The sequence below is a fragment of the Chroicocephalus ridibundus genome, chromosome 9 (assembly GCF_963924245.1).
Source record: "Chroicocephalus ridibundus chromosome 9, bChrRid1.1, whole genome shotgun sequence".
In the NCBI taxonomy this organism is placed as follows: domain Eukaryota; kingdom Metazoa; phylum Chordata; class Aves; order Charadriiformes; family Laridae; genus Chroicocephalus; species Chroicocephalus ridibundus.
Window position 1 is genome coordinate 50,218,937 of NC_086292.1, and position 20,669 is coordinate 50,239,605.

The window sequence follows — 20,669 nt, forward strand, 5'->3', positions numbered from 1 at the left end:
CTCGCCCAGTTTCACATCCTCCATCTGCCCTCCCGCATCCTGCAGAGCCCTGTGGGGCCACGGCCTCTGCCCGCTCCCCAACGGGAGCCACCGCTGCAGCACCCGCAGTGCCTGGCTGCCCCGACCCACGGGCTGCCAGCTCAGGGCCATGCTGGCCCCCACCGAGGGGTGACAGGGACCTGTCCCCAGCCCGGCCTCGCGTGAAAGGAAAGCGCTGGCTGAGCAGCACCTGCAGCGCCTGCACGCCACGGGGAACTCGCTCCCGACCACAGGAAGCCACCGCAGGCACGGGTGCAGCGAGGCCGAGGGGCTCTGCAGAGAGGAGCTGCCTCTGCGAGCGAGCACAGCCCCGACAGACCCTCCTGGGGGGCTCAGTGGGGCTGGGGGCGGTCTGCCCTGGGGCGCAGCCAGGACGGAAGCGGGTCCCGGCTCCAGCCCCAGGGCTGCGCCGAGGGCACCACGCTCGGGCTGCAGGGGCTGCTGGTCACTGGGGCTGCAGCATGTGAGCGCAGCTGGTCCCGGGCTGCGGCAGAGGGGCTCAGCCCATGCACTGTCGGAAGTGGTTCAAGTTCCCCCTGTGTTTTGCCCCCCCCACCTGCACCCGCCGCAGATGGTTCCCAAATTAACTCCCCTCTCTGCGGGTTCCCCATAAGCAGCTGCTTCCTATCGCTCAGGTGAGGGGGCCGGTCCCTGTCTGGGTGCCAAGTCCCCAACCGCATCCCCGAATAGCAGCCCCAGCCCAGCACTGGCTCCTGCCTGCAGCCCGGGCAGGGCAGCCGCTGGCTCTGGGCGGGGGTTTTACCTGCTGGGGGGGTTTCTCTGTGCTAGCCGTGGGCTGCAGGGGAACCCAGCACTGCAGGCTCCTGCAGCTGCACTACGGTGGGCAGCGCAGCAGCCTGCATGGCCCGCATGCCCCTCAGCAAGGAGCCCCTGCCCCAGCTGCAGGCAGGGCCCCAGCCCCCGGCTGCGGAGCAGATGAGGGGGGGCCCCGCGGGCCCACGGCAGTGGCACGGGGTGACCCTGCACCCTCCTGCCACCGCGGCCAGGCTGCCGTCCCGACTGGGCCACCCGCTGCTGCGGCACACAGAGCACGGGCACGGGAGCTGGATTGCATAGTTCTGAACATTTAATAACTCAGTCTCTCTAGCGTTATATCCACATCCATTAAATTAAAAACAGGCTCAGGAGGCAGCTCCCGGCTGATTAAATTACAAGAAAAAATTACTGTGCACCAAAAAGTTATTATAGAAAAATAGTCCTGTGGCCCCTGGCCGGCATCTCTGCCCGCAGCAGGCCGGGGCTGGCGCTGGCACGGGGCAGGTGGGAGCCCGTGCCCTGGCCCCGGTGTGCGGCGGCAGACAGCAAAGGGGCTCATGGCACCGGCCCCCAGCCCGCGGGGAAGGGGCAGTGAGGGCAGGTGGTGCCGGGAAGGGCCTCCAGCAGGGAGCAGAACGGATTGTCACCAAGTGGGGGCAAGGCACGTCGGGGGGCAGGGGTGCAGGGGGGCTGCAGGCAGAGCCAGGGCAGTGCAGGCACCGGCGCTACCCCACTGCCCCGGCCGGCAGCGCGCACAGCCCTGCCCGGGGACAAAACACAAGGGCGCCCGCGGCCGCCCTGCAGAGCAGGGTCTGTGCGAGGGGGTCCCTGCCCACACTGGCGGGTCTGGACCTCGGGCACAAGGCGCGGCGCTGCCCTGCCCCACGCTCTCCGGTGCAGGGGGGCTTCTGTCCACGCTGCAGGCAGCCGCAGCCACGGTGGGATGGGCAGGCAGCGGGCAAGCTGGCAGCAGAGGCTGAGGCCTGGCCATTATTGCTGTTGAAGGGCACGGGTGGAGGCGGACAGGCCCTGGGGAGGCGGCGGGGAGCCGGGAGGCCGCAGGCTGAGCAGGGACGCAGGTGGAGGCCCGGGAGGTGGCGAGGGTGGCAGGGGCAGGGGGACGCCTGGTGGGGCAGCGCTGGCCCTGCCCTGGCCAGCCCAGCCTGAGCAGTGACAACGCAGGGACCCCACACACTGCCTGTCCTGGGGGACTCGTGTGACCCCTAGCAGGGGACACAGCTGCCGGCGCAGGGCCATGGGCCCCGCCACCATCAAACGCCCCAGCGTGGAGTAGAGGGTGGACACGGGGCCAAGAGAGATGGTGCAAGACTGGGACGGTGCCGAGCTGAGGACGGTGCCGGCAGGGCTCTGCCCGGTAGCCCAGGCCGGGGCCGAGGGACGGTGCCGGCAGGGGGGGAGGCCCGGGCTGCTGCGGTGCGGGACGGGGACGGGGGCAGAGTCCGGGGCCCCTCGGCCTCACCTGCCCCGGCCCCGCGGTGCTGGGCAGGGAGGAGGGAGGGGCGGGAGGGCTCATCAAAGGGCACTTTGGTCTCTGATGAAGGCAGTCCTCTCGTTGTGGGCCTCGTACTCCTCACCGTCCGACTCGGAGGGGCCTTCCTCCTGCCAGATGTCGGAGGGGAGGCCCTTGTAGGAGATGATCCCGCTGTCCAGGGCATAGACCTTCACGCCCCGCAGGCTGAAGCCTGAGCGCGCCTGCAGCACCAGGAAGATGGTGACAAATATGACGACGATGAGGACACAGCTGAGACTGGCAATGAGGACGGGCAGGTTGGCTGTAGGGGGAGCCTCGGCCAGCCCCTCGCCATCTGCCAGGGCAGGGGATGCGCGGCTGCTCTGCGTCTGGTGGGAGCAGGAGAGGTCCAGGCTGCTGAAGTGGGAGTGCGCGGGGCAGGTGAGGCACTGGTTGGGGCCGGGCCCCGCGCAGGTGGCGCAGGAGGGGTGGCAGGGCAGGCAGAGGTGGGGCGCGATGGGCTCCACGCTGTTCTCCAGGTTGTAGTGTGTGTTCTGGACGCCGGGTGCGAAGCCAGGAGGGCAGCGCTTCAGGCAGCTCTTCTGGTGCAGATAGTACCCCTCCTCACAGACTGCGGGAAAGGCAGGGTCAGCAGAGGGGGGCTGCCTGCGCCCCGCGGCCCCCTCCCCTCCCCACTGGCCCCACACTCACCCACGCAGGTCTGGCTGGGCGTCAGGGTCTTGCAGCCGCTGCTCTCCAGCTGGTTGGAGAGGCTGGGGGAGTCGGTGGCCGTCCCGTACAGCACGAGCGTGAACTTGGTCAGCGTGCCTGCAACGAGTCAGGGTGAGGACCACCGACGGGCCCGCAGGCGCTCGGGGCAGGCACAGGGAGGGGGCTCGTACTGGTCAAGGCTGTCAGGGGACCACGGGGCTGTGCCCACTCACTGCCTGGGAGAGCGCCCAGCGTGCGGCCATGTCCCAGTGCAGGGCTGCCCAAAGGGCAGGGGCTCCTGCTACCGCAGACCCCCACTGCCCCCAGAGCAGCCCCATCCCCTCCCCGCGCGCCCAGCTCCAGCCTCTCCCCAGCCGGGTCACTGCAAAGCATCTGAGGTGCCACCAGCCCCTCTGCTCAGGGGCACTGGGTGCCCATGCCACCCCTGCTCCTGCCCCGGCCTTGGGAGAGGCAGCGGTGGGGGCGAGGACTGCCCAGCCCTACCATAGTTGTTGGCGTCGCTAGTGTTCTCGATCTCCAGCACCCATTCCCCAGAGGGATCCTCGTCCCACGAGTGCGTCGTCATGAAGGCCCAGTCATTGAAGCCATCAGCCGAGAAGTCATGGGGCCTGGGTGAGACGGGGCGAGGGGTGGGTGCCAGCGTCCCACAAACCCACTCGTGCCAGCCCAGGCCTGGGGCTACCCCGGGGTCCCCCGCAGCCCGGCACCTACCTGGCGGCCAGGAGGGTGGAGCGGGTGCCCATGGGACTGACAAGGTGGATGGCCAAGTCCCCCCTCCGGTTGTAGGACAGCGTCAGCCTGGCCTGCGCGTGCTCCAGCCGGCTGATGTAGTTGGCTTTCCCCAGGCAGGCGTCCACCTTCCGCCGCACCTCCAGGCGCTTCCCGATGTCCCTGCCGAGGGCAGGCAAGAGTGAGACCAGTCCCAGCCCAGGGGCACGTAACAGGGTACCCCGGCCCCCACTCCCCACCGTGGGGCTTTGCGGCTGCCCCGGCAGGCAATCCCGCAGCGGCCGGCAGCGCCCCTCCATCCCCGGACAGGGCGCAGACAGCAGAGGGACCTGCCCCAGCTCCCGGACACGGCGGGGATTGCTCTGCTGAGCACACGCTGCCCGACGCCGCCTCCCCAGCCGCCGCGCCGTGCCAGCCCTGAATGGGCCCTTTCTTCACCCGCCGCAGGGCCGGCTCCACCCTGCACGGTGCGGCCAGGGACGGATGGGCACGGCCGTCCCCGTCCCACTGCTCGTGTGCGGCTGTCCCCTCCACAGCCGCCCGCGGCGCCGGCCTGGGTGCCAGCACAGGATGCTGGTGACAAGGAGTGCCCGCTCTGGACGGGCAGGGCTGGGTCCCAGGGGACTGGGGCAGGGCAGCAGGCAGAGGCAGGGCCCAGCCTCGGCTCCCTCCATCACAGGGATGCCCCACCCCAGGAGCCCCTGGGGAGCCCCCCGGCCGCACACGAGACACAGCACACGCTGCGCTGCGGTGGCGGCGGCCAAGCCAGAGTAAAAGGAGCTTCTGTCTGACCCCTGAAAAGCCCCTCTGTCTGGGGATGACTCGCGCTGGCTGCTCCCAGACCGCACCGTCCCAGCCTGCCCGCACCCCCACCGTGCCCAGTCCGGCCCCAGCAGGAGCCGTCAGGCTCAGCAGCTGATGTTGGCGTTGGATGGCTGAAAGCGGCTTTCCCAGCTCTCCCCCGGCTCTCGCAGAGGATGGTTCAGGATCCTGGGGGCAGCTCAGCCCCAGAGATCCTCCCCACTCCTCGCCCTGGGTTCACAGGCATCTGGGCTCCTGCGCAGGGCAATGCATGGGGTGGACGCTGGACGATGCCCTCCTGGGCTCACCAGCCCTTACTTCGGCTCCGTGAGGACGTCGATGACACACTTCCTCTGAGGTCCCACCGTGGTCCAGTTCTTGGCCAGGTTCACCATGGCCCCGGCATCCAGCAGGCCATAGCCGTAGGAATGGCTGACTGTGGACAGAGAGGGATCACTGCGACTAGCAGGGCCGGGGATCCCTGGTTGGGGACATGTGCCCGGCCGTGCTGCATGGCTCACTGGGGCCTCCTGCCTCCTCCACCCCCCAGGGCTGCTGAGGTGCTCTGCTCTAGCACCCCTGGGCTAGTGGCGCTTGCGGGAATGGGAGCCCCTGGTCCATTCCCAGCACCCTGGTACCTTTGCGGCCGACGCCGTTGGTGACCCAGTCATTGGCATTGAGGTGGGCCGGCTTCGACGTCTGCACCACCAGGTGCTGCATGTCCCGCCAGGTCAGGTTCTTGCTGCAGGGAAACACGGTGTTCAGGCACCGGTGCCCAGCTCCTCCTGGACCCAGGTGGGTCCATGCCCAGAGGCCGCGGCCTCGCAGGGCTTGCACAGCCGCCCCAGCCCAGCCCCGCTCTGTGCCTGCCCTTACTTGGCTTCCAGGGCGAGGGCGATGATGCCAGCGGCCAGGGGTGCTGAGGCCGATGTCCCTGTGTGCGATTCGGTGCATTTCTGTCTGAGGTCAGTTGTCACCTGCAAGGAGGAGTGCCGGGGTAGGAGGTGCTGTGGGCACCAGCCATATCCAGGAGCCAGCTCGGGGGCTGGCGTCCCCTTGAGGGCTGCAAGCGGCGAGGCAGAGCCACCGTTCCTGGGGCAGCTCACAGGCTTCCCCCCAGCAGCCCTTAACTCACGAGACCAAGCCCTCTGTGCAACCAGAAGGCAGCAGCATGGCAGAGCGGGACCAGCCCCGCTCCCAGCCCTGTGCCCTGCTCATCCTGGAGGGACGCCTATGGTGGTCGCAGCTTATCCCACCCCCATGAGCCCCTGGCCCGCAGACCCCAACAGCCCTGACTCACAATTTGCTTCTCGTTCTGGTTGCCGCTGCTGTAGGTGGTGGCGAGGGTGGAGGAGCAGGCCTCGCTGTACCAGGGCACGTTACCGTACTGCGTGGTGCTGCTGATGGACAGCGTGTAGATGCTGTTGGTGTAACCGTCACAGTTGCAGCTGTCGTGCTCGCGGCCCCCGTTCCCGGACGCCCAGACGAAGATGGAGCCCAGCCCCCCTCGGCCCTAGCAACAGAGGCAGGGTGAGGGCCAGCACCGGTGCCACCCACGCTGCCGCAGGGCGGGAAGCCTCAGGCCGGAGCTGGGGATGAGGGGACGGAGCTGGCCCCAGGGGTCTTGCAGCCTGAGCGGGAAAAACTGAGCAGATGCAGCTGGTACACCGGGGGACAGCAGGATGCCACTGGTCAGCATGCCAGCCTGGGGGCCCAGCACCCCCATCCCTCACCACTGCCGTGCCTACGGAGATGCCGAGGCAGAGGCTGCCCCAACAGGTAAGGCACTGGGCGGCAGGAGGCCCTGCCGAAGTCGGGCTTCCAAGAACTAATGTCTTTTTCTGCTCGGAAATCACCCAGGCTGACTCTGCCTGTGTGGGATTTGCAGCTGCCTGGCAGTGCTGCAGGAGCTCGGCAGAGTGGTCCCAACCGCCTGCTCGGCACCCAAAAGCCACAGCTCCGATCACAGCGTGTGTGACAGAGCTGGCAGGCACAGCGGGGGCGGTTTGCCAGCGCAGCCTGCACAGCACACACGTGTCTCCATGCAGGGAATCCCAGGCAGAACACAGGGCACAGCTGAACCATGCACCACGGCCATGCCAAGGCACAGGCTGCACTGACAGCACATGGGGACAGCGAGGAGAGGACAGGAGGAGGAGGCGAGGGCGAGTGGCTGGCATGAAATGAGGCAGGAGCCAGCACAGGGCTTTGAAGAGCTGGGGGAGAGACCATCTGAGTGGGAGCCCTGGGAGCAGGGAGGAGAGGGCTCCTCAGAGATAAGAGCCCTGCACGGGAGGAGCCCTGACTCAGAGCCATCACGCAGGAAGAACCGGAAAAACCAACAGAGCCTGATCCTGGAGATGGGCTGGAGGACAGCTCACAGACAGCTCATCACTGGACAGCCCGGATAACACCTGGGGCAGGCACAGCAAGGGAGACCTGGGGGAAGGGGCAGGAGCTCAGCCGGCGCTCCCCCGGCAAACTCTCCTGCTCACCTGGCTGACCCCTCGGAAGAAAGCCTCCTCCGCCAGCCGGGCCGGGCCATCCACAGTCTTGCCGTCGTCCTCGGGGCCCCAGCTGGCACTGTAGATGTGGATGTGGTTGGGATTGAGGCCCAGGGAATGGGCCTCCACAGCATCAGTCACCTCCCCATCCAGCATGCGCACGCCTAGGGCCAGAGAGCAGACGTCACGGGCGACCGGATGGGGCAGTGCGGCCACGCATCACAGGGCAGCAGTGCTGCTGGCGAGAGCCCTCCGTCCGCTGCCGCCGCCCTGTGCCACGGGCCATCACAGGCCTACCCTGGCCAACAGCACCAAGATCCCGGCACAGCCCGCTCCTCCGGCCACGAGGCACCCACGGAGCCCAGCGCAGGCTTTGCTCTTGACGCAGGGCAGGGTGGCACCCACCTCCGATCCTGGCATTGTAAGCCACGCCAACGCCGCAGATCCCGTTGTTTGCCACAGCAGCAACTTCCCCAGCGCAGCGCGTGCCGTGTCTGCAGTCAAAACAGGACCAAGTGTGCTTAGATGGGACGCAAGGAGCACATGGCTGGGCACCAGCCGCAGCCGGAGGGACCAGCGCCCAGGCTGCCTCGCATCCCTCCCGAACCAGGTGGCTGACAAAGGCTTCACAAGGCTCCTCTATCTACCCTCCTGCTCCAGGGGAGACTGAACAGCCTGCAGTGGTGCTGGGCAGCCCCAAAGGATGCTGCCCGCGTCAGAAAGGCAGGCAGGGCGTTTCTCTGTGGGGCAGAAGGATGCCACCATGCTCCTGCACCCTCCCGCAGCCACCTCCCGATCGCACTGCCGCTGAGTCCCTCACCTGTTGTCGTTCATCTGTGTGTAGCGGGGCTGCGGGTCTGGGTCCTGGTCATTGACATCAAAGCTCGCCCCTGGATCCTGCAAGACAGATCTGGCAGTTAAGAGACCGTCTGCCTTGCCCACCGAGTTCCACTGCCCTGGGGCCACACCTGTGCTCCACAGCCCTGAGGCTGGGCTGAGCATGGGGGCAGGCTCCAGTCCCACCTCCACCGTTTTCCTGCATGTGCCACCACAGCAGGCACGAGCCCTGTGCCACGCGGCTCTGGGGCTGCACCGAGCGGACGCAGCTGCCCAGACAGGCTCCTGTGGCACACCGCCCTGCAGCACTGCCCCACACTTACATAGTTGCCCTCCAGGTCAGGGTGGTTCTTCTCAATGCCATCATCCAGGATGGAAACCACGATGCCCTTGCCCGTGTAGCCCTGCTCCCAGGCCTGACGCACATTCAGGTCCCGCTGGTTCGTGTTGTACTGCCGAGAGAAGCCCTGGCAATAGGAACTGCACCCGGCTGCTGGCACTGTGGCAGGGTGTGCCCAACACGTCCCAGGCCCAGCCGTAAGGGCAGGCAAGAGTGGGGACAAGGAAATCCCCGGGAACCTGTGCACAGGGGGCTGAGCACGGCCACCTGAGGAAAGCCACTCCAAAAGGAGACTGAGCCCCAGGCTCTGCTTGGGCCCCATAAACATGGCTCCCTTCAGAAATCAGGCTTGTGCCCGAGCTTGACAACACAGACAGGGCACGGGCACAGACCCTGTTCCTGCGCCAGGCAAAGGGCTGCTCCCTCCTAGTCCAGCCCCTGGCTCTCCCCAGCCCTGCCAGTGCCCCGGCAGGGAGCCGCAGTTCCATGAGCACAGCCTCTTCCCTGGGGTATCCCTGGATCCACAGCACCAGACGGCTGCCGCAGGCCTTCCTCCTCCCCGCCATCCCTCCGGTGCCACGTCCGCATCCCCAGAACTTGCTGTTGTGACTGTGTGGCCCCCCTCCTCACCCAGCAGCACGCAGCCCCCACCCGGCACTCACCAGGTACCACTGCTGCGGGAACTTGGGGTCCGTGGGCTCCATGAACACGTCTCGCTTGGTCCTGCGCTTTGCCACCTGCTGCTCCAGCCACTGCACCTGAGGGCAGAGAGGGCATGGGGCTCCTCCGCTGCCCCTGCCTGCCCCCTCGGCAGCTCACACCTGTGCCAGCAGCTCCCGAGGCCCGAGGCCCCGCAGCCAGCAGCTCGCCCAGAGGAGCCCTCCCCCGGGAGCTCCCAGCCAGCCCTGGGCTGGCAGAGCATCTCACCCACCAGAGCTACCGCAGCACCCAGACCCTCCCTCCTGGCCCCTTCCGCCTGGCTGTGCCGGGGCGGCAGCACGTCCGTGACAGGCTCCGCTCCAGCGGAGCGGGCAGGTCAGAGCGCAGAGCTCTGCTGAGCAGCCGAGAGCCTGCCAGCCGCTGCGACGCTGCATGCCCTGCTGTGACACGCTGCACGCCCTGCTGCGCTGCCAGAGTGTCAGGCCCCTGGGACGGAGATCACGGCAGCCCCACCACACTGCCGTGCTGGGATCTGGCACTGCCCTGCACACCTTGTCCCACGTACAAGGACAGAGAGCCCTCCGGGGAGCCAAGGCTGCCCCGTGCCCCGGGATCTCAGCAGTCCACAGGCCAGTGACACCAGCTCTGCTGACCCCCTGCCCTTGCCAGGCGTGTGCCAGGCTCCCACCCAGCTCTGCCACGGGCCTCAGTGCCAGGGGACGGTTCAAGGCAGCTCAGTCCTGTCCTGTGCCCAGGGTGAAGTGCCCAGGACCAAAGCCAGGCTCCTGCAGACGGCAGGCAAGGCCCCCCCACTGCACGTACCTGCGGCTCCCTGGCCAAACGGCTGTGCCAGGGCTGGTGGGGCGAGAGGGAACGCTTCACCACACCGCTGTGCCGAAAGTGGTAATAGTCACCAAAGATCTGCAACAGAGAAAGGAGCAGGATGGACATGAGAGCCCAGTCTCCCCAATTCCATGTCCCCCCCGACCTGCAGTCCCAAGCCCTGGGGCTGCCACAGGCAGGCTGGGCCACCCACTCCAGAGCAGCTGCTGGTACACGGTGCAGGAGACACTGCAGCAGCTGGTGACAAGGCAGCTGGGGAGACCCTGGGTCCACTGACGCGGCCTCTGCCCACCTTACCTTCCCGTAAGTCCCTGCATGGCAGTAAGTCCCTAATTGTCCAACAAAGCTGCTGCCCTGGCAGGGAGGCCCCGTGCAAGCAGCAGCAGAGGGGGACAGGCCTTTCGGAGCCAGCCTGGAAGAGGCTCCAACCTCAGGAGACAAAACTGCTGCTCGTCTCCCTGAGCCAACCAGCAACCCCTGTTACTGGTGAGGTAGGGACCGGGGCGTCCAGACCTCACTCCTCAGACAGCCCCAGCCAGGGCAGGGAGGGTCTGAGCCAGCCTCTGCTCCTTCGGACAGGCCACTCACAGAGCCCTTCTGCCCCCCACGCCAACATCCCACCGGAGCACCCACCCTGCGCCGGTCTCTACCTCAGGGTACAGTCAGCTTCAGAGGAGCAAAGCGAGGGAGGCACGCAGGCATCCGACCCCAGGCAGGGGCCACCACCAGATGAGGAGCCATGCTACTGGCCGTGGCTCAGCTCCCACGCATGTGGGGACAGCCCAGCCAGGGCTGGGGCAGGACGGGACTCCAGCGCAGCACAGCTGGGCCAGGAGGCCACGAAGCCGCCCAGCCGGTTATTTTTAAACCCCGAACCCTCTCCAGTGCTGTCATTTCCTTGTCCCCTCCTGCACGTCCCAGAGGCTGGCCTGGCCACGCTGGCTCCACCCCTGCTGCCCAGGGCCTCCCGGCCCAGCAGCCTGCCTGGACTGGGGAGAAGGGGGCCAAGTGGCCACCCTGCCCGGCTGGAAGCCACGAAGTCTGGGCAACAGCCACAGGCAGGATCCATCTGCCCAGGCTGCGCCATCACTGGCAGGGCTGGGCTGCAAAGGCTGCAGGAACATGAGGGAGAGGACATCTTACCCTCCGCTGCCCCAGGCTGCCGCAAAACTGTTTGGCTGCAGTTAACAACCCCCGCCAAGCTTATCAGAGTTCTGCAGATGTGCCACCACCCTGGCCAGCCATGCAGCTAGCCGGCGCCGAGCAGGGGAGGAAAGATGCACCTGGCTGACTGGCACCCTCAGTCCTGGGGCAGAAAATCCGGGCTGCAGCTGCCCAAGTCACGAACCTCACCCCGAAGCCCCTCTGTGCTCTGGGGGGCAAGGGAGATGCACCCTGGCACCTGGAGCCCAACCTGCACCACCCCTGCTTGGGGGGAACCACCAAGCCCCTGCCAGCCAAAATGGAATTGCTCCGCTCCGCAGGGCTCCCCCATGGCACAGCCCACCGTGCACCAGCTGCTCCATGAGCAGGAAAGGGAACGGACTCAACTTGTGACAGCCCAGCACCGTCAGCACAGGATGGCAGGAGACAAACACCAGGGGCAGGACTTGTGTCCATGGCTCCATCACCAGGGGAGTCTGGTGCTCCCAGCTTGCCGGCACGCATCAGTCCCCAGGGAAGGGGCCGGCAAAGCCCCCAGCTGCCAGCTCAGGACCCGCTCCCCTCTGCACGTGTCCCCCAGAGCTGGGGCCGTGGTGGGGAGCAAGCTTGGGGCAGGGGACAATGCAGCGTGCAAATCAACCCCATACCGCACCAACTGGTGTTATCCAGGGAAGCCGCAGACCACACCGGCTCCCTGAGATGTGGTGCTCGTGATGTGGGGCTGCGCTCCCCAACGCCGGTGGCACCTGAGCCCTGCTCCCGCCCTGGGCTGGTGGAGGCAAGGCCAAGACTCAGCCTGCAGCTCTGCGCCCCTTCCCTGTGGGGCACAGCCGGCTGCAGAGCTGCAGCCCTGCCTCTTAGAGCAGCACTGCGCCTCCAGCACTGCCAGAGTCACTGGGGACAGACCCGGGCCTGTTCTCCACAGCACACCACGTGCCCCCAGCACAGCCTGGGACGCCTGGCAGCTCAGGGCATTTGGGAAGGTGCTGAGGTAAAAAGCCTCTGCACCAGGCTGGCAGAGGGGAAAGCGAGCTGCAGGCTTGCTGCCCTCCCCCCAGCACCCCCTCACCCCCTCCGGGGGTAAGGACAGAGCCCTGATTGTTCCTGCAAGCAGATCGCGGCTCTGCCTGGTCATCCGACTGGATTAGGTCTGCACAGACACTGCGGTGGCAGCCAGGAGCCGGCCAGCCCACACGCTTCCACCCTAATCCCCACAGTCCCTGTCCTCAGCAAGGGCAGAGCCGCCCCCCAGCCCTGCGTGTCCCTGGGGCGGGCAGCGCTGATCCCATGGAGAGTGGTGTCATCTCACTGCTCCCGTCTTGACCTCCCCCCACAGCTCGCAGCCATCTCCACCAGCCTCGGGGACAGCAGGCTGCCACACTCCCACCCGTGTCCCCAGGAGCAGAGCGATGTGCTGGGCAGCAGCAGGGGGCTAGCGGGGACTCGCAGCCTCCCTGGGCTGGGGCTGCTCACCACCTTGATGCAGCCCAAGGCCGGCACCAGCAGCCGGGCCCTTGCCAGTGCTCCCCATCCCCAGCTGGGGCAGGCAGCACTTGCACCCCCTCCTCCGCACCACCCACGCACTCCTGCCTCACTCATCCCTTTCCTCTGACTCCCCACAGCACTGTCCTTTGGGTCCCCTTCGAGGCCGCTGCCACCAGATGCGGGTCCTGGCACCTCTGGCTGAGGCACCACTGGCCCAGGGGATGGCCAGCCCGCCCCGGCTCTGCAGGCAGCACCGCAGCAGGGAGTACGCCAGGACAGGACGCCTGCGAGGACAGTGTCCAGACCCCACGCTGAGGCCAGGATCCTCTCAGATAAGGACCCTGGGGGCCTCTCACTGGGGCACTGCCAGAAGCACCCGGTCCCCCCCCTTCCAGGCTGGCTGTCGCATCCTGTCCCAGCGGCACACACCCCCCGGGAACAGCAGCCCAGAAACCTCCCGGGAGGGAAAGCTCGGCTCCTTCCAGCCCTGCTCTTCCCACCAGGCTGCCATGGCCCCTCTGCGGGAGCGGGCTGCCCAGGCCAGCCAAGCTTTTGTCCCACAGCACAGACACCAGAACGGGCTTCAGAACGGGTGAAAACATGCCCAGACCAGCAGCTCCCGCCACAGCCCGAGCGGCGCAGGGAGAAGGTGAGCGCCAACAGGCAGAGCTGGCACAGAGCCTCCGTGGCTCGCAGGGACCGACCCCAAACAGGCCTGGGCTCCCTGACGAGCCACGGGGCCCTCCATGGCTCTGTGCTGCTACCCCGGGCTGGTGGAGACACGACCACAGAGCCCGGTGCCCCTTGGCCCCGGCAGCTGGTCTGGGACCCAGCACCGCAGTGCGATGGGAAACACTGCTGGGAGCAGGCTGATGGCACCTTGGACTGTCACCGCTCCCAGGAGTCTCTGCAGAGACCTGGCCCAGTGGCACACATGCTGGGTTGCTCTCCCGGTCCCCTCTGCATGGCAGCAGCCCTGGCCTGACATGTCCCGTGCCCTGACCCCGGCTCTAAGACACTTCCACACAGACAGCACCTGCGTGAGGCCGCCTCATCGCCCCCTCAGCGCAGACACCCTCCGCGGGGCCTGGCCCTGGCCCCCCAGAGTTCCCTCCTCCAGTACGAGCCCCAGAGGACTCGAGGCCCCCTGTCCCCAGAGCCCTGTGTATCCACTGTCCTGCACAGGGCTCCTTTCACGCGGCAGGACAAGGCACCCGCCGGCTCCAGCAGCGGCCACCTTCCCCGCCCGCCACAGCTCCAGCAGCTGCTCACAGCGAGGTCCTGACACCGCAACCACAAGTTGTGCAATTTCCTCTGGGATTTGGCCCCTCGCTTCCTTCCCGGAGAGCCAGCCCAGCCCGGCGGCAGCACCCTGCTCTGGGTAACAGACCCCAGGGATGCATGCAGCCCAGCGGGGGCCGGCAGAGCCGTGCAGGCTCTGCTCCACCAGCACCAGCCTCACCTTGCCGGAGCAGCACCGGCTCAGCTCCCTGTGCGGGGGCCATGGGGGCGTCCTTCTGGGCCAGCCCTGCTGCACCCATTCCCCTGGAATCCCCTTGGCCTCCCCCTCGGTCATGGCAGCCGTGCTGGCGCCAGCTCCATCAGCGAAGCCCCTGCGGGCTGCCAGCCCAGCACCCAGTGCCCTGTCTGCAGCGCAGGGTGAGAAAAGCCCCACAGATCAGTTTGTGCTGAGAGCACGGGGCAGCCGGCATCACACTGCAACAGTGGCATCAAGAAGCACTGGCCTGCAAGAATCAGCCTGCCAACGGAGACGTGTCGTGCCCATAGCACCACGCTGGCAAGCAGGAGCCTGGCCATCGGCCCGCCCAGCCCCACCGCTCTTGGCCAAGGCCCGGCTTTCACACCGACACCTCAGACCAGACCTGCGAGCACGCCTGCTACCGACGAGAGCATGGCCCGCAGCAGCCAGGGAAAGCAGAGCCTGGGGCCTGGGGCACAGGGGTGCTGGGAGGAGGGCACCACAATGCTCCTCGCACTGGGGACAAGGCCAGGAACAGCCGTGACGGTGGGGAACAAAAGGGGCCCTGGTTCCTTCACTGTCACCCCGTTCTCCCTGCTCTGCTGCCAGGAGGGCGATGGCAGCGACAGCCCCAGTGCAGCTGCATGCTCTGCCCCATCCCTGCACCGGCTGAGGGCAGAGAAAGCCGAGAGCAGTGGGGACCTGCTGACGCACCTTCTGTGAAGGGCAGTTTAGGGCCAAGGACATGCGCTGCTGTCAGACTGCCTGCTCTGGGGACACCCAGGAGCTGCTGCTGCCGCCCCTGCTGAGCCGAGGCTGTGCTGCGCTGGGGCAGCTCGTTGCAGGGAGCACCATCAGGAACTGGGAGCCCTCCCTTTCTTCATCAATGCACAGCACTCCCAATTTTTTCATGCTGGGATGGGCTTTTCCTCCTTTCCCCTGCAGCAGGCAGAGTGTGCCGTGCCATGCCACCAGACCATCCCGCTGGCAGGGGGAGGCCCCGGCTCCATCTAGCTAATTACGACCCTTGAATCAACGCAGCAGATGCTGGAAGGCTGCAGTGGGCGAGCACAAACGCAGTGGCCCTGCTGCCAGAAAGAGCAGCCCCCAAGCCAGCTCCAGAGCTGAGCCTGGCACCCCCCAGACCACAGTAGAGGACACCGGGAGAGGGAAGCGGGGCACTTACCGGGCCCAAGTTGAGGAATCCATGCTTCCTGGCCAGCCTGTCAGCCTCCTGGGGCCCCGCGGGGACGAGCACGGCCCAGGTGTTGGTATAAATACGCTGGGCCAGCACCTCCTGGGCCAGGAGCGCAAGGGCAACCACCAGAGTCCAGAGCAGGAGCAGCGAGCAGGGCCTCAGATCCATCAGAGTATCGGGGTTCCTCTAGCCGGGGAGCAGGAGGGTCCCAGGAGCAGCGGGTCCAGCGTCCTCCCTGCGTCAGCACCCCGAGGCGCGCCGGCCTCTCTGCCCCGCTGGTCCCTGCTCAGCCCAAGAGAGCATGGGGACAAGCCCACGACAGCTGGGCCGGAGGGCGGCAGCAGGAACAGACCGTCCGGGACAGCAGCACGATCTGCAGAGAGACGGAAGAGCGGTCAGGGCCCGGGGCAGCTCTCCTCAAACCCAGGGAGGGCAGGCTCCGCCGGACCACACCGCGGCTCCCGCACCGGGCAAAGGGACCTCGGCACACAGCACCCGCTGTGTCTCACCAACAGCCGCATGGGAGCCGGGGCCCTGAGGAGACATAGTGGCAGCTGGCTTGGCAGGGGTCCCAGCACGCCTGCCCCGCTGCGGAGCCGCTGTTTACCTTGCCTATTGCCCAATGTGTACTTACACTCTGTGCTTACAAACACGGGAGACGAACTGGGAGGGGAGAAGGGCAGAGAAGGAGGAGAGAAGCAAGGCAAGGGAAGCCATGCCTCCTGCCGCCACGCTCTGCAGCAGGCAGGAGCCCCTTCTCCAACCGGGACAGGCCTATCTGGGCAGAGCTGGGAGCAACTGGGATGGGAAGCCTGCCTCTCCAGTCCCAAGGGGAGACCGGAGGAGATGCCCCCCACACACTCTGCGGGGAACCCCAGCTAAACGAGAGACTGGAAGGAGGAAAGCCAGGGAGAGCTCTCGCTCTCTGATTAGTGGAGCACCAGGCCCCAGCACCTCCACAGTCAGCGATCGGCCAGGCAGTGCCCAGTAGCAGTGCTGAGCGCCGTGCGGCCTGTCGCTACCAGGAGCTCAGCTCTGCCCTTCCTCCGGAGCACAACATGGTGACACCGGTGTGACTCATCTTCACAACAGAAAGGAAATTGGCACAGGGACTAGGAAAAGGGGCACGCTGTCACCTCCAGCACACACCCAGGGACATGCACCCCAGGATGCCTGGGGACAGCTCGCACCATGTCAGAGAGCAAACACAAGCAGCTGGGAAGGCATGTGGGGAGCGGAGCAGGGCGCGACCCACCCAGCGCTAAGGAGCCCACAACACGATGGCGCCGGTGTGAGCTCCACAGGGACCCTGAAATACCTGGTCGTGTTTCAGGGACAGCGGGAAAGGCGAGAGCCAGCAGTGCCCAGAGGAGCCCCATCCCCCTCCAGCCATCAGCGGCCCCAGCGAGCAGGGAGCCTGCGGCTGCCAGGGGAGGAGAGCAGCTCCTGGCAGCCGCCTGAGACCCCGCCGCAGGCTGCAGCACAGACAGTGCCGCGATTCAGGCACGCTGCGGCTCCCTCTCAGCGACCAGACCTGCTGAAGCACCCAGAGCCACGAGTACCCACCGGAGGCTGGACGGGAGCCCTGGGTCCCAGATCATGCCAGGGCCCAAATCACAGTTTCCAGCGGCAAAGGCTCCTGGAGCCCCCAGCGAAGGGAAAAAGCTACCGCAGGCGCAGAGAGAGCAGCAAGCACAGCACAAGGGGACACTGTCTGCCATGGCCGGTCTCTGTGCCAGCACCTCGCACCCTCCACAGGTCCCTGACCCAGGCAGTCTCCTCTGCCTTGCTGGTCCCAGAGCCAGCAGCCACCCGGCTGCCCGGTGACAACCGCTCCACGTGGGGACAACGCTGCAGTGGGCCCCTGCCACGGGGTGCAGAGCCCAGCCCTCCACAGCCCTGGCACTCGGTGCCTGCTGCCCCAGCACACCAGGAGGGGCTGGCTCCCTCCCCGCTAGACCCCGGCAGCTCTGCTACGTGCCCCGCTCCTGCCTGCGAGCCTCTGCCCTCGTGTCGCGGGAGCAGAAGAAGGAGGAGGGAGAGGCACCGGGGCAGCCCCGGGCTGCTGCAGGCCAGGGGTGCGAGCGGGGCAGTGCTCCCTGCTCCGCACCCGCAGCCCCAGCAGCACACTGCCCAGGGACCCGGCACGGGCAGGACCGGCCGCGACCCTGCCCGGTGCTGCTGGACGCTGGCGCTTCCCCGCGGGCTGAGCCCGGCTGCCACACGGACGGAGCCGCCAGCCGTCCCCGCACCGGCCGAGCCACGGGTGGCTGCGAGGGCGGCGGGGCCGGGGCTGCCCCCGCGGGTGCGAGGCCCGGCTCCCTCCCGGCCCTCGGCCGCTCCGGCCGTGCCGCCGCCGGCCCCGGCCCGCTCCCCCCCGGCGCCGGGGCGGCCGCAGCCCCGCGTCCCGGGGTGCCGCCGGGCAGACGGACGGACAGACGGACAGACTTCGCCCCGCGGCGCCGAGCAGCGCCCCGAGCCCGTGGCTGCCCAACGGCCGCGGCGCACCCGGCCGGCCCCAGCCCCGCCGCCGCCGCCGCCTCCCGGGGTCCCGCCCGGCCGGGGCCGCCCCGGCTGTCAAACCGCCGGCGCCGGCGGGCCGAGCCCGTCCCCGGACGCGTCCGCACCGCCGCCCCCGCGCCCTTACCGCGCGGCCTGCCCGCTCCCGTCCCGCCGCCGGCCGGGCCCGTCTGTCGGCGCCGCCGCGTCACGCCGCGGGGCGCCCGCAGCGCCCGCCCCGGAGCCGGGCCCGGCCCAGGCAGGGGCGGCCGGGGCGGCGGCGGGGCCGCTTGTTTACGCCGCGCAGCTGTCAGCGCCGCCCGCCCCGCCCCGCGCCCGCCGACCGGCCCCGCTCGGCCCCGCACGGCGCGGCCCGGCCCGGCGCGGCCGCCGCTCCGCCGGGCGCCGCCGGATGCCGTCACCGCCGCCCGCCCCGCCCGCCCCGCCGCCGCACCGGCGCCGCCGAGCGACCCGCGACCCGCCGCGGCGCCCGGCCCCGGCCCCGCTGCCCGTGCTGGGCCCGGGGCACCCGGGCACTCCCCGGGGCACCGCGAGAACCGGGGCTGCTCCCCCTCGGCCCGGCCCGGGGACACCCACCCGCCACCGACACCGGGCACGGCCCGGGGCTCAGCACAGCCTCTCCCCCGTCCCGGCATGGGGCTGCCCGTGCCCACCCGGGGCTGCCCGTGCCCACCGGAGACTGCCCGTACCCGCTCAAACGGGAGACCTGGATCTGCCCTGCAACAGCCCAGACCCCACCATGGCCCCCGGCACCGACCAGGGTGTTCCGGCACCCGCAGAGAAGGGCACCCCAAAGACACCCCGTCTCGCGTCCCCACACACCCAGCGCAGCAGACGGCGGGTTGCTCTGTGACCAGGGGCCGGCGGGACACAAGCCCACCCAGACCAGCCCCTATCACCCCAGCCAGGGGGTTCCTCAGCCAGGCCCACAGCAGCGGCACCTCCCTTCCTTGCACAGACCGTACCCGGGGGCTCAGCCCCCGGCCAGCAGGCAGCAGCCTGACGGAGAAACTGTCTGGAAAGCAGCACACAAGGAAAACCCATCAGCCCAGTTTCAGGTTTCAGGAGAGAGACTTCCACCAAGGAGAAAAGGTGAGAAGGGAATTGCGCTTCATCTCAGCTTCGGTCGTTCGTAAAAAACAATACACTCTGTCGCTGGCGTGCGCAGGGCTGTGTCAAGAGCAACACAAAAGCTGGGTCAAGAGCAAAAAACAACAGCAGCAGAACCCAAACTGACCTGAATCCTCCGCACCTCCGAAGGGGTCTGGGCAGCCCCGGGGAGGAGCGGGTCCTACAGCTCCTTACAGAGAAAAGGAAGTCCCTCAGCTATCATGATTGAGATCATGAAGCATTAGCAATCGCACAGGAAACAGTCACCTTGGTAACTGAGATGCTGAGAACAGCCCAGAAAATCTGGCACAGGGCAGGTTTCTCTGTGAAACTGGGTTAGTTCTGCGGGGCAGACACCTGCCGGCGGCAGCTCCGGCTGGGCAGGCCCCTCATACCGGTCCCACGAGCTGCCGCGGGGGCCACGGTAACCCCAGGCCCACCCCCTGCAGCCCCTGTCCCGACAGGCAGTCCGGGGGTCCCGGCGCCCCGCGGGCATGCAGCGCTCACCCCTGCCCTGCTGCAGCCAGGTCGGGACTCGTCCCTGGCAGCCGGAGCCCTGGCCAGCCCCGGGTGTGTGGCCGAGCCGGCAGTGCCCCAAGAACATATATGGGGGGTACAGGGGGCAGGCCCTGGGCTGGACCCTGGCCCGGTGGTGGAGGGAGGGCAGTAGGCAGGGGGCCTGCCCCTGCATCCCCCCCCGCCCCCTGCCAACCTTATCTTCAGAGGCCTCACTTAGCGCTGGCGGCAGGTGACAAGCTGTTGCACCTGGCCCCTGTGACATGGCACCGGGGGAGAGGAGCTGACAAAGGGCCCTTGTCACCATGGGGCTTATCTCGGTGCCGCGGGGCAGGCATGCAGGAAGCACCTCTCTCTTACATAAAACACTGGCTTTGGACACACGCGCTGACCCCGTGGCCCTGCCAAAGACAACGCCTGTGATGGGGAAGCACCTGGCTGCAGGACAAGGCCACGAGTGGACCAGGGGGTGGCTGCAGATGCAGCAGAGCAGGGCGCCAGGCTGGCTCTGAAGGGCTGCTGTTCCCCCACACCTCACAGGGCTGCTCAGGATCCCTCTCCTCGGCCACTGCCTGTGGGGCAGCAAGGGGGTGAGGCAGCTACCGCAGCCGCGGCTGCCAGGACCGCCAACCCTCCTCTGGGATACCAAAGTGACTTAGGGGCCATCGCTTGGAGGCACCGGCACATGCCAGCAGATGGCCCGGAGTGGGCTGTGACTCCCAGTGCACCGGCAGCTCCCCGCGAGGTGTGCCCAGCCAGACGACGGCCCCCCACGTCCCCTGGGGCCGACGCTGTAGGCACGGGGGCCAAACCACTCACTGCGGCCGGGGGGAGACCCCCCCATGCTCCTCCGCACCAAGCACACTATGTGGCGTGGCCCGGTAGCGCACAGCGATCAATAGAAACCTACTTTCATGGAAAAATCAGGTCAATTTTTGGCTTTCGGGTTGCAGAGATTGCACAAGCTCCCACAGTGATGCAACTGCCCATCTGCTCGAGCTTTCCAGGCGGCAGAGCAGCGGTGGGGCTGCCCCCCCGCCTGCAGGCACCCCCAGCCGGGGGGAGCTCGGGGGCACAGCGGGACCGCGGGCGGCAGTGCTGCTCCCCAGCAGCCACCGTGCTGCGGCGAAGGCAGAACAGCGAGTGGGGAACCAGCGGAGGAACGGTGAGAGGGCCCTGACGAACAGCAAGGGCAGGCAGAGGGCATCCTGAGGAACCAAATCAATAACAATGTTTACCTGGAGCACAGCGACCCGCTCTGTCCCCCGTGCTAGCGCAGGGCGAGCCCACAGCCCCTCTGCTGTGCTGCAGATGCGTTTCCACAGCCCCTCTCCTGTGCCCTCTCCCGAAGCTGCGGCCACAGTCCCCTTTCCCTGGCACCTCTCCAGCCCCTCTCCTCCCCTGCCCTCCCCTCACCTGCTACCGGCAGGCTCCTGGGGAGGGCCCGGTGCCCCCCGAGCCGG

General features: G+C 67.8%; 1 protein-coding gene across 1 annotated transcript; it reads right to left on the reverse strand.

The window, feature by feature from the left end:
* Positions 1–1,104: 1,104 nt before the first annotated feature.
* On the reverse strand, positions 1,105–17,863 carry FURIN (furin, paired basic amino acid cleaving enzyme). The gene is made up of 16 exons (XM_063345742.1): positions 17,708–17,863; positions 15,049–15,433; positions 9,713–9,811; positions 8,893–8,988; positions 8,214–8,342; positions 7,874–7,950; positions 7,459–7,547; positions 7,045–7,217; positions 5,850–6,062; positions 5,426–5,526; positions 5,188–5,291; positions 4,868–4,985; positions 3,731–3,910; positions 3,503–3,627; positions 2,999–3,115; positions 1,105–2,918 (listed from the first exon to the last, which is right to left on the reverse strand). Exons 2-16 carry the CDS (start codon positions 15,226–15,228, stop codon positions 2,350–2,352), a joined length of 2,370 nt encoding a protein of 789 aa, XP_063201812.1. The 5' UTR covers positions 15,229–15,433; positions 17,708–17,863; the 3' UTR covers positions 1,105–2,349.
* Between the last annotated feature and the right edge of the window lie 2,806 nt (positions 17,864–20,669).

Bases quoted from the DNA above. Each gene is read 5' to 3' on its own strand.
- FURIN (XM_063345742.1), bottom strand. From the start codon at position 15,228: ATGGATCTGAGGCCCTGCTCGCTGCTCCTGCTCTGGACTCTGGTGGTT. The intron at 7,218-7,458 runs GTGGGTGCCACC...CTCTGGCCCTAG, and splicing joins TTACAATGCCAGGATCGGAG to GCGTGCGCATGCTGGATGGG. The intron at 5,292-5,425 runs GTAAGGGCAGGC...GTTTCCCTGCAG, and splicing joins GCCCTCGCCCTGGAAGCCAA to CAAGAACCTGACCTGGCGGG.